The following is a 13627-nucleotide window of genomic DNA, read 5'->3' as shown; positions in this document are numbered from 1 at the left end:
GTTCCCAGGCATGACGGATGGCAGAGGGGTGTAAGGCCTGAGAACTGTGAGCCACACTGAGTTTTAGGGACTGCTCCTCACTAAAACACAACAAGCACAGGAGCAGACTTAAGCGTCACTACAGAAAAGCCTTTCAGTTAGACAGTGGTGGTGATTTCTTGGTTAGGCCATGTCTTTCTGCTTTCATCATTCTAATCTTCTGTGGTCATCTTTCTTTTCTCCAAAGTCAGTCCTGCTCTTTCCTTCACTCTTGCCATTACCTGTAACACCCCCTCGCCCCCAGGTCTCACTGTGTAGCTCAGCTTAAGCAGGACTGCAGCTTGCTATGTAGTCCGGGTAGGCACTTCCAGCATGGCTCTGAGTGGCAGGACTGTAGGCCGGCACCACTACACTGAACCTCTCTGAAGTCTTACTGATAGGAGACCAGGACACTGGATGGTGAGGAGTGGAGTCCCATCCCCGCCCCATGGAGTCTTTGCATTGACCTCACCATCAACTGCATTATTGTTTAACGTCACAACAACCTCTTGCTTGTTTGCCTGTCTCTCCCATTAGATTAGAGCCAGGCCCATCCTGTAACACAGCTTGTTAGAACTAGATACAGAGCTTCACTGTCTTCTACCAGCCTGAGGTTCTCAGATGAGGCTGCACAGTGGCATCAATGAAGGGTTTTTGTTAGTTTTGTTTCTTTTTCTTTTCCTTTCTTTCTTTCTTCCTTTTTTTTTTTTTTTTTAACCTCTGGGGGTTTGAAAAGCCACATAGGAACCTATTATTTTAAAACTTTCCTAAGAATATACTCATATAATAGTTTAATTATGATTACCTCACACAGGAGATGGTGCTCATCCCAGAAGTTCAGTACCAGTTGTGGGATACCTTCCCTTGTATTGTTTATCAGGGGTGTCCAGAACCAACCAAACAAACAAACACTCAGGTTGCAAACAGGAACTTGATAAAAGCCTAATTGCTGAAGACACCACACATTTTGGTCATGGAATCAGAGAAATTTAGTTGGACCTGACTGGGAAGCCAGCTAACTCTCCCTGCTGGCTAACTACCATAGTAGCAATGGTGCCATGCAGACTGTTGAATGTGTGTGGCTTATCAACAGTGTTACTCAGCTATGAAACCTGTGAATTGCAATAATGACCAATGCTGCAAGATACACCCATGCAACAGTGGGACAAATGTTGTGGGGATGTGACCAACTGTTTTCTGGTTGAATTTAAGGCTTGCACCAGAGGAGGAAACATGTGCCGGTACTGTAAGTATTGCCAATAACTCATGGTTGGAGAGAGCTCACAGGCCACAATGAGGACTCTACTATTATTATTTTGCTAAATGGGCATAGCATTAAACTCCCTTCTAAATCCATGCATCTGTACCTGTGAATTGGTGGAGCTCTCAGGCCTCATCACGAAAATCCACTCAGACTGTCGAAAGTGGGAAAAAGTAGTAATTCTTAGGTTCATGGGAAGCTCATACATCTCTCTGGACACCTCGGCATGGATTCTTTTCAGGTTAGAATAAAAGATAGGATAAAAAAAAAAAAAAGATTACGGAAAGCTTGTCAGGAGAGACAAGCAGGAGGGGTCTCTTATCAGCTTCCGCAATTGATGGCTGACTTGCAGATGAGTCCATTAGCAATGCGTTGTTCCTGGGGATTTCCTGCTAGAACTAATTGTACCTGAACACTAGGAACCAGATTTTATAAACCATGGAACGGCCTTTTCCCTATAATCAGCTCACTAATGATTCCTTGAGGCAGCGTCCCAGTCAGTGGCCTCAGTGTTCTCTTTAGCATGTTAAAGGCTCCTGGCTCAGACCTTGCCCCTCCCCCACGTCTAAAACCTTTATTCCACACAAGCTCTTTATCCGAGGAGGAGGAGCGCCAGGGCAACACCCTGTGTCAAAAGGCTCACTATCTGACCTGCGGTATACTGAAAGTCCTGAAGGTGGGCTGGCTTTCCCAAAATTATCTTGGAGTTCGGGAGGGAGCTGGACAGGAAGCATGCATGCTGCAGTCTCCTAGAATTCTCTCCTCTAGAGGCCCAGCAAGAGGTGCCCTCTACTCAGAGATAGCGCCACCCTGCCAAAGATCTGAAGGACCCACACTGAGCTGCCCGACTTGGAATAACTGGAGCGGCAGGGCCTCCGGGCCCAGAGGCTTTCCTCCTCCCAAGTGGGCCCAGTGTTCTCAGACCACCATTATAGGAATGGGACAAGGGGAGGCATGCTCCTTGTCCTGCTGCAGCGTGTGCTAGTGGCTGTGGAATTGTGGACCCAAGACTGATGAACTCCAGGGCTCTGACAGGGGTGGGGCCTGAGGTGCAGGTATTTATAGCCAGGCCTACACGCCCTCTGTTACTCACAAGATTTGGCTGGGCTTGAAAGCATGAACAATCTCTTCCGGGCACTCCCTGTGTCCACTTCCTTCGGATCACAGGGCCCCCTCCTCTGGCCGACCTGTGGGGTCAGCATCCTCTCTAGCTGATCCACCCCTCCTTCTCTCTGAGACTGGAGGCTCTGTTTTAGCATGAGGCGCTCCTGGAGAAGTGTTTCACTGTGTACCCCTCAACCACCCCATCAGGATCCTAGGATATTGCAGTTTTGAAAGCAGATTAATGTGATTTGTGAGTATGTGGGAGGAAACCTGGAAAAGGTTTGAAAATTTCATTTGTGAAAACGGGCAAAGGATCACCAGGAATAGACAGGGGATCCTTGGGTGCCTTAGGGAGTGCTACCAAGTGCCTCGTGGGGGAGAGAATTAGGCAAGTAGCCTGTTTGAGCTGGCTGGCCATGGGCTCTGAAGAAACATGGTTCTAGGTTCACATTCCAGAGAGATCACTTGGGTGGCCATCTTGGGCCAGGTCCTTATTCACTCAGAATGTCTTTAGAAAGCAAGCAATATACAGGCAGAGCCGCTGTAGGGATGAGCATTGTTTGCATAGTGTCTGGGCAATCCTATTAGAGGTCTATGTATCTAGGTTCCTTGGACTTGGTGTTTCTATAGGAGGAGCTGCTGGAGGGGAGGGCACAGTAGGACATGGCTGCTCTTTCTCCTGGCAGGCCCTGTCCCCAAGTAAGCAACAGGAACCTCTAGAGTAACTGAACAGTTTACTGAGCAAGTAGTAGATGTGAAAGGGTTTTATTTCACTCCGAGCAGGCTTTCACTACGCTCTCTTGAACCTCCCATACCAGAGATCTTGGAGAGATTTTATACATTTACAAAATCTAACTACTTTGAAAATTAAGAATTCCAAGAATCAACTTAGAGAAAAATCTCAACCCTATTTTAAATCTTATCCCTTCTGTCTACTCCTGAATGGCTTAAGCAGGGACTCTATTTTCTAGTCACTGAGGATGGACAACTGTGCCTGCCTGACAGCAGGTATCACCCTGCCTGACCCCTCATGATTGTGGATAAGGTGTTGGTTTTTGGAGGAGTTTGGAAAGGAGAAATAAAGGCTACACATGTGACTTTTGCTAGAGTTCTGTCTGGTGCTGCTGCACAGATCATTTACTGATTAACAGGACAGGTGTGGAGGGCTGCAGCTGTAGCCTTGCTTTATTGGAATGTGAAATGGACTGTAGTTGCCTCCCATATCTGGACAGTGAGCAGCCCACAGTTTCTGTGTTGAAGCCCCCTCACCTAGAAGAAAGCTTTTATCTCCTAGCTCAGCAGCCAGATGGTTCAGCAGCTGGATGGCCAAGGCCTGGCCACTTAGCATGGTATTCTGGTGATCGCAGGGAAACCAATACTCTGGAGCTAGAGAAATCATACCTGATGGCTCCTTCTCTGCCACTCAGTCTTGAATTCTTTGTTGTTTTTCTTCCTTAAACCATTTTTTTTATGTGTGTGAATGTTTCGCCTGTGTATCTGTATGTGCATTGTACATATGTAGTACTCTAGAAAGCTGGAAGATGGCACCAGATACTCTGGAGCTAGAGTAACAGGCAGCTGTGAGCTGCCTTGCTGGTGCTGGGAACCAAGTCCAGGTCCTTTGTAAGAACAGCAAGTGCTCGTAACTGCTAAGCTATCTCTACAGCCTCTTAAGCCTGTGTCTTTCTTCTCTTTGTTTAGTTTGATCCCTAGGCATTAAACTTAGAACTAACCTTCTTTGTATCTCCTATGAACAACTGACTTCCTGAAAGAAAAAAAAAAGCATTTAAGAGAGTTTACTACATAATACAGAAGACATTTCAAATCACACATTGTAATAACATATACTTGTGGTGATTGTTTTGTTCATACTCTTAACAGGTAAAGTTTGCCTGAAGATCAGAAGGTAAAGGCAGCCACTAGATTAACCATAGAGGCCAGGCAGTGGTGGCACACACCTTTAATCCCAGTACTTGGGAGTTACAAACCTTTAATCTCAGCACTAGGAAGGTTGAGACAGGAAGAGATATGGCTGGGCAGAGAAAGGAATATAAGGAGGGAGGAGACAGGAATTCACTCTCTTGAAGAGGCTCTGTCAGGCTGAGGAGTTGGTGAGGTAACTGGAGGTGGTGGCTGTGGCTTGCTCTGCTTCTCTGATCTTAGAGCTTTTACCCTGATATCTGGCTCCGGGTTTTTATTAAGACCATTTAGGATTCATGCATCATACACTTGCTTAGCCTCTGATTGTCATAGTGCAGTCCTTCAGACAAATTTAACTTAGCACTTCTTCTGAGCTGTTTGTCACACTTTATTTGTCCTTGAAAGCAAAGGGGATAGTGCAGACCACACAGACACATGGAAAGGGCGGGTGGCCTTCTCCCCCCTTTTCTCTGAGTCTCTCCTGCCTGTTGGTTTCAATCTTTCTGACCTCCAGAAGACTGCAACCACAGTAAGAGTTCTACATAGCCTCATTTCTAGACAGGGGATGTGTTTCTGCCAACTCTGACCAGAAATTTCAGAGACAGTCAATTAATGACTGTGCCTTGGGGCACTGAGCCTTATGTTAGGCTGGACCTGGTTTGTCAAGGATATGTATTATATTTCTAGAAAATCTTGAGGGTGCTCAGCACTATTTAATAACCCACTGTATAGGTTCATCCTATTCTTTAAAATGTATGTCATGGGGATCAAGTAAAGGCCAAGAGCATGGATATGTCAGCAGCATATCAAATTTGCACATTTTCATAGGTTTTATTTAGGTCTTCTGTTTTGGTTTGCCTTTTCTTTATTTTTAAAACATTTTAAAAATGATTTATTTATTCTTGTTTTATGTGCATTGAGGTGTTTTGTTTGTATGCACATCAGTATGGGAGTGTCAGAAATCCTGGAACTGAAGTTACAGACAGTTGAGAACTGCTGTGTGGGTGCTGAGAATTGAACTCAGGTCTTCTACAAGAGCAGCCAGTGCTCTTAACTGCTGAACCATCTCTCCATTATTGGCTTGCTTTTTCTGACATGACTCCAAGGAGTAAAAGAAGGGTGCTTCCCCCTGTCAGAGCCAGGTGGGGTGTAAGCCCAGGTTCTACAGTTGTCTTTCCCTGGTACTTACTTGGAAGAGACTCCTTTACACTGTTGGTGAAGGTTGGTGTTCTGGCACTCACTGTGGTCTCCATGACATCTCAGTGGTGAGGAAGATGGTCTTATTTCTTCTGGGCAATCGTGAAAGTCTTAACTCTCTGCTAGACTTCTTCGGACACCAGCCCCATCAGAGAGGGGTGATGCATTACTGCCCAGGAGCTGGATAAATACCTCCCCCATGCTGTCTCTAAAGATACTGGTGAATTCTAGTTATGCTGGAGAGGACAACCATGTCTTCTTACCAGCCATTTTGACCCCGCCAAAGTGCTATAGTCTTCATATGGGAGGATCTTGCATTCCTTGTATTGAGTTGGGGTTAGGCCAGGTTTGTGTGCTGTTGTGGTTGACTGAAAGTAGTCTTTGTCTGTGGGTGAGAAAGACAGACATCAGTGTTTGCAGTTGTTACTCACTCTGTGCTGTTGACATTTCTATGTTGTTGGACTCCTGTACTAACATCTGAGACAGAGGAAATGAAAAGAGGACCCATGGAACTCATGGCACATCATTTCCTGGGTCTGCTCTCTAGGTATATTTTAGAATTGGGAGTTTATAAGATGATGGTGATGATGATATCATTTGTTCTTGAAATGAAGAGGGAAAATTTTGTTTACTAGGAGGATCAGAAAAGTAACCAAAGTCTCCCAGAGACTCACTAGTAGGGCTGGATCAATACCAGGAAGTTGACTTCAGAATCTACGGTATAAAATAAAAAAATTTAAAGAATATCTTTTAATTCCTTGATAGTTTAAAGTATGTATACAATGTGTACTTGTCTCCCTCACACTCCAACACATCCCCTCTGATCTTCAATCTTACAAAATGTTACAACTGTTATTTTTTTACATTCTACAGAAACACAACCTCTAATAGCATCCTGAGAGATAAAAGAACAAACCCCAGGTTGACTCAGCCAAAGAACACTGCCCTCCAAACCTCCAGACGTTTGAAGGGGATATTCGGTGAGGTCTGTTTCCTTTGTCTCTCAGTGGCCATGAGGTCAACAGTCTTCCTCCTAGGATTCCCCTGTGATGCCTTGTCCCGCCACAGGCCCAAGTCACAGGACCCAGTGTGCATGGGCTGAAACCATCAGCCACATACATTTTGTTTCTTCTTATAGTTAGTTTTTTTTCACAGTACTGGAAAACTAACAGTCCACCAATTTTTCTTCCATTTTTGCTCTGTGATGCAACCATTTATCATATTTGAGTTTCCTTGTAGGTAGATAGCTTTTAAGTTCTATATTTTTCATTAACACAGTTTTCTAATTTTGTTCCTACCACAGAGGCAAGCAAGCATAGGGTATAGCTTAACAACCTGGGACTCCACTTAACTTGGACTATGCATACACCCCTCTTTCCAACAATGACCTTGGCAGCCTGAGATCCTTGCCTGAAGGTACTATGCACACACACCCTTCTCTGAACAACACACTCAGCAACCTATTAGCAACTTAGAATCCCCACCTGCTAGAGCTGCAACCACAGTCATCTCACAACAGTGGAGTGAGTTTCTCTTCCCCATTAGGACCATCAGACTTTGGGAGTTTCTCTTGAAACATATTTCCAACACATCCGGCAATAAGCTGATATGGGGCTGGAGAGATGGCTCAGAGGTTAAGAGCACTGGCTGCTCTTCCAGAGGTCCTGAGTTCAATTCCCAGCAACCACATGGTGGCTCACAAGCATCTGTAATGGGATCTGATGCCCTCTTCTGACCTGCAGGGATACTGTATACATAATAAATAAATCTTAAAAAGAAAAAAAAAAGCTGATATGGCCTAGAGTGAGTTTGAGAGAAGGCATGATAAGGCAAGCTATGTCCTCAAAGTGAACTTTTAGGGAGAATCCCCTATATACCATTTTATGCCTATGCAAAATTATACATATGATTAATGTCAAGGGCATTATGAGAAGAGATATGTGGAGAAATGATTATATGATTTAATATGTCAATCAAAACAAAGAGCTGCCCTTGCAATGCCTCTTTGCAAACAAACTTCTCCTTCTGTTGGATCCCATAAAAGAAAGATCCAAGAATCCTTACTCATATGGCCCACTGTTACCCTGTGCAGTGCATTTATTTCTAATGTGTACCATTGCTTTGCTTTTGAATAGTGTTCTGGCTGCTTAGCAAATCTGTGCTTTTTTTCCCCCTTGATGCTTTGAATAAGGTACCCAGAACCTGGACTGGAAACACCTGGCCCAGAGAGCAGCCTGGACTACTGGTAACACTACTATCATATGATCCTAGTTAGCCTTCCTTTCTCATATTTTTTTCTGGCCTGGAACTTGCTATGTAGACCAGGCTGGCCTCTAGCTCATAGAGATCCACCTGTCTTTGTCTCCCAAATGCTGGGGTTAAAGGTGAAACTACTATGCGTGGCTCCCTTTCTAATAATTCTTCATACCCAGAGAGCAATTTCCCCCATATTGTTCTTTTCAAAATTATTTTGGTCATTTTAGTCCTTTTATATTACATACAAATTTCAAGATTTATTTGTCAAATTCCCAACAACTTTTGTTGGGATTAATTTTTTTTTCAAGTTTGTTAATAAGTTGATTAGTATACAAAAGTTTATCCACATTACAGTTTGGTGAAGTATTTTAAGATTTAAGTTTTTATTCTTATGTGTGTGTGTGTGTGTGTGTGTGTGTGTGTGTGTGTGTGTATCTGTCTGCGCATATGTTAACACATGTGCAGTTACCCTTGAAGGTCAGAAGAAGGCATAAAATCTCTAGCTGGGACTGAACTGTAGTCTGCTGTAGGAGCAGCAAACATTCTTTTTATTTATTTAAATATATTATTTTTTATTTATATCTATTCTTTGTGTCTTTCACATTATGTCTCCAGATACTATCACTCTCCTGTCCCACCCCAAAATAAAATAAAATAAAATTTAAGATAAAGAGAGGGGGAAAAAAAGGAAGGGGAAGAACTTGTTATGGAAGCTGCAGCGTGACAGAGTGAGTCACGCAGCAAACCTCTTTATCCATATATTTTTACATGCAGACATTTATCAAAAAGAATCATTGGTCTGGTTTGAGGCCTGGGTAGTTGCAGTTGATCAGCCTGCCCGCTCTCCCGTCTTCAGCACCAGGGTGCGCTCTCCAGCACGGCCCTGGCCAGTTTACCCCTTGCAGCAAGGGGCAAGACATGGGGCCAGTTCCCCTGCTTTCACTTCCTCAGGGTCGGCTCTCTCACACCTACACCTTCAGGGCCAGCTCTAGTGTGTTGCCCAGGTGAGGTGTAGGGGTCACTCTCCTGAGTGCTGCAGCTAATGAGAGCCAAGGACAACTCTCCTGCTCTTATGACCTCAGGGCAAGGTCTGCTACCTGCCTCAGGCATTGGAGGAGGGGCCACCTCAAGACGGATGAGTAATGGACAGCTCTCCCACAGCAAACATTCTTAACCACTGAACCATCTCACCAGCTCCCAGTTTGACCAGTTTTGACACGTAAATTTCCATCAACTATCAACATGTATATCAATTCAAGATAATTTTATGTCCCTTCTTAGTTCACACCTATGTCAGTCCATGCAGCCATTGATCTGGCTTTCCAGTTTATATTTCAGGCTTTGTTTTTTTTCTACCATTTTTGTTTGTTTATGGAATAATGTTAAATTTGCTATTTATGTGCAACTTCTTTTGCTCATCTTAATGTTCATGAGGCTCAACAATGCCAAGGATCTATTAGTTATTTCCACTACTATGCCAAGAAATGATCTAGAATATAGTTATACAACAATTTATTCATTCATCTATCAGGTGGATGGACATCAGGGCTCGCAGATCTTAAGTAGTCTGGAGAAATGTGTTATTAACATCCTGGAAAAAAATCACCATATCCACTTATGGTTTCATCTATCTAGGTAAGTAATAGTGGGGAATTGAATGAATCACATGTAAATATGCATTTAATATATTGAGAAACTGCCAAGTAACCTATTGAGTATCTGTGCAATAGCACAGCCCCATCAAGAGTGACACCTCCAGTCGTTTCTTGTTCTCAGCTACAGCTGTTATGTAATGGCTGGTTTTGTGTGTCAACTTGACACAAGCTAGAGTCATCAGAGAGGAAAGAGCCTCAGTTGAGGAAATGCCTCCATGAGATCCAGCTGCAAGGCATTTTCTCAATTAGTGATCAAAGGGGGAGGGTCCAGCCCATGGTGGGTGGTATCATTCCTGGGCTGGTAGTCCTGGGTTCTATAAGAAAGTAGGTTGAGTGAGCCAGGAGAAGCAGACAAGTAAGCAGCACTTCTCCATGGTCTCTGCATCAGCTCCTGCCTCCAGGATCCTGCCCTGTTTGAGTCCCTGTCCTGACTTCCTTCAGTGGTGAACAGCAATGTGGAAGTGTAAGCCAAATAAATCCTTTCCTCCCTAACTTGCTTTTTGGTCATGGTGTCTCTTCACAGCAACACTAAGAACTAATAACTAAGAAATAGGGTTTCTATTGCTGTGAAGAGACACCAAGACCATGGCAACTCATATAAAAAAACATTTAATTGGGGTGGCTTGTTTACAGCTTCAGAGGTTCAGTCCATTATCATCATGGTGGGAAGCATGGCGGTGTGCAGGCAGACACACTGCTGGCTACATCTTGGCTTGCATGGAACAAGAAGTCAACTGACTCATTGGGCTGTATCCTGAGCATATGAGACCTCAAAGCCCACCCCCACAGTGACATACTTCCTCCAACAAGGCCACACCTCCTAACAGTGCCACTCCTAATGAGATTATGGGAGACAATTACATTCAAACTACCACAACAGGTGTCTTTAAACCATAGATTTCTAAAAGACACATAAAAAGTGGTTCTTTACTGTGATGTAAATGCTATTCCTTTAATGGCTAAATACTCTGAGCATTGTCCATGAGCTCATTTTAAAAATAGATGTATTCAATTTCTTACTGCTTTTCAGGTGAATTTTTTTAATTAATGAATTAAATTTTTATATATTTCTAAAATACAAGTGTTTTGCCAAATATTAGTGTTGTGAATCTTTCCTTCTAGCCTGTGGCTCACTTTTTTTTTCCACTTTTTTTAGATTTATTTATTTTATTTTCTGTGTATGAGAGTTTTGCTTGCATGTGTACACTTGCACCACATACATGTCTGGTGCCCATGGACATAGGAAGAGGGCATCAGATCTCCTGGAAACTGGAGTTACAAATAATTGTACCATATGGGTGCTGAGAATTGAACCCAGTTCTTCTGCAAGAGCAACAAGAGCTCTTAATGACCAAGCCATCCTTCCAGCCCCTGATCTTTGTTTTTTAAGTAAAATGACAGGAAACCATTGTTCATTTACTTGAAAACTTTCTGTTTTCTGTAACACAGAAGATTTTTTTGTTTTGTTTTGTATTTTTTTCCTTTTATTTTATTTTAAAATACCATTCAGTTCTACATATCAGCCACATATTCCCCTGTTCTCCCCCCTCCCACGCTCTCCCCTTACTCCTAACCCACCCCCCATTCCCACCTCCTCCAGGGCAAAGCCTCCCCTGAGGACTGAGATCAACCTGGTAGACTCAGTCCAGGCAGGTCCAGTCCCCTCCTCCCAGACTGAGCCAAGCGCTGTGGCTCACTTTTTTAATTTCTTAAGATATCTATTGAAGAAAAAAATTTAAAATTTTGATGCTGTCTAATTTATGATTTAAGAAAGAATTTAATTTTTTTTTGCTAAGAAATCTTCGTTTATCAAAGTTCGTATTTTAAATTTTCTTCTAAAAGTTTTATAAGTTGAAGTTTTATATTTGCTCTATTATTATTTGAATTTGCATGTGAGCCAAGCATCACTGCTTTTGTGTATGGATGCTCAGTTGCCAGCATTATTTGTTAAAATGATTCTTTTCTTCATTTACTTTTATTGGCATGATTGCTAAATTATCAATGGCTAATACATCTGCGAGTCTATTTCTGGACTTTATGTTCAGTGTAAGAATAAATGACATATGGAATCAATAGCATGCTGTCCAGAATACTGTAGAATTATAATAATTTGTTGACTAAATAATAATGTTGAATTTAGATAGTATAAATTATCTATCCCTGTTCCTTTTCAATAAAAAATTATGTTGATGCTAGCAAGATGGCTCAGCAGTAAGAGCATTTTCTGCTTTTGCAGAGGATCTGGGCTCAGTTCACAGCACCTACATGATAACCCACAACCATCTGTAAATCCAACTTTGGGGCATCCAATGTCCTCTTCTGGCCACTGCAAATACTAGGCACACATATACACATGCAAGTAAGACACTCACATGTAAAATTAAAAAAAGTCTTTAAAAAATAACATTGGCAACTTTAAGTATTTCACTTTTTTTCATACACACACACACATACATACACACACACACATTATTTTATCACTTGGTAAATTTCTCTAAAATGTATATAGGAACTAGATACTGAATGAAATATATAACTCAATTTGAAAAGGCTTAACCCTAATAACATTTGACATTTCCAACAATAAATTATATCTCTTTATTTGTTTAGGGTTTCTTTGGCTTCTCTTACCAATGTTTGGTATATTTCACTATCTAAATATTGCATATATTTTATATATTTTATTAGATTTAACTCCAAAATGGGTTCTTATACCATTACAAATTATGTTTAAATTTCTAATTGTTTGGAAATGCATTTGGTTTTAAAAAATGATCTCTTGACTTTGATAGCTCACTTATTCTAGTACTTTTCTGTAGACTATTAGAGATTTTCTTTGTAGATGATTATGTTATTATCTTAGTCCATGTTCTATTGATGTGAAGAGACACCATGACTAAGGCAACTCTTACAAAAGAAAACATTTAATTGGAGATGACTCACATTCATAGGTCTAGTCCATTACGGCAGCATGCATGCTGACATGATGGAGAGGTAGCTGAGAGTTCTATATCCAGATAGGAAGGTAGCAGGAAGAGACAGAGATACCGGGCCTGGCTTAGACCCTTGAAACCTCAAAGCCCATTTCCAGTGACACACTTCCTCCAAGGCCACATCTCCTAATAGTGCCAGTCTAGGCTGATCAAGCATTCAAATCTATGAGCCCATGGGGATCATTCCTATTCAAACCACCATAGTTATCTATGAACCAAGAGAGTTTTAATTAATATTTTCAAGTTTGTAAGGGACTTTGCTTCTTTCTCTTGTCATATTGCATGGGCTGAGCTCCTGTAGTGTTAAAAAGAAGAAGCAGCCAAGACTTCCTTCCCATTCTCATGATTCAACCTTGGACAAGTCACTTGCCAAAAAGGCAAATTCATGTACATTTTCTACTTCTGGAGTTTCCTTCTCTACACACACTTTAGAGACAATGAAGTACCAATCTTGAGAGGGAGGCAGGATGAGTTTTGGTGGTTTTGGGAGCAGAAAAGGTGAATGTGTTAACATTTATGGAAGTTCCTCTCCTGGGAATTAATGTCCCATTCCATCTCCCAATATGATTATGAATCCTTGATTGATATAGTTCAATTTTAATTTTGTATTTTATAGACAAGATGTCACTATGTACTCTAGACTGGCCCTGAACTTATAGTGATCCTCCTGTCTCATCCCCCACATTTTTGGAATTGCAGGTGTACATCTCTACCCCTATCTCAACAGGATGTGTTTTTGGGGCAGCTGAGCTCAGAGAAGAATGGTCATTCATTTAACTGAAATGTTAGCCATTTAGGCTATAACATGGCCCATGAAGTAAGAAAGTATGAATTAAGTGTAGCTATGAGGACATGGAGGCTTACAAGGCAGCGTAATAACCAGTGGTAGGATTTGGGGCAGGTCAACTTTCACTTTGGATAAAAGGAAGACCATGATTAATAGCATTTATAAATGACAGGAATATGTGATCACTATAGTCATGATGTGAGACATCAGGGCTACTAGAGTCTTGTATGCAGTTGGGAGAGGTTGTTATAAAGATCTCTGACTTAAATGAATGCTGACATTCTTAGATGGTTCAGAAGATGGAAAGAGAAAGCCATGGAGGGCAAAAGTATGTTTCTCACAAATCAAGACCTGAGGGTAAAGCTGGGTGTTTCTTGTGTTTTTTTGTATTACTGGACATTGACCCCAGGCCTTTGTGTATGCCAGACAGGCTTTC

The 13627-nt window shown here is 42.1% G+C and overlaps 1 protein-coding gene across 1 annotated transcript in view; it reads left to right on the top strand.

Moving 5' to 3' along the window:
* LOC114709685 (probable UDP-sugar transporter protein SLC35A4) overlaps positions 1-13627 on the top strand; it is a 33754-nt gene that overhangs the window by 2865 nt on the left and 17262 nt on the right. Inside the window, 1 exon segment of the mRNA XM_028893651.2 lies at positions 1769-1955. Within this exon segment, the coding sequence (XP_028749484.1) occupies positions 1769-1955 (187 nt within the window).

The sequence above is a fragment of the Peromyscus leucopus genome, chromosome 2 (assembly GCF_004664715.2).
Source record: "Peromyscus leucopus breed LL Stock chromosome 2, UCI_PerLeu_2.1, whole genome shotgun sequence".
NCBI classification, from domain to species: Eukaryota; Metazoa; Chordata; class Mammalia; order Rodentia; family Cricetidae; genus Peromyscus; species Peromyscus leucopus.
This window is presented reverse-complemented; position numbering and strand designations above follow the sequence as displayed.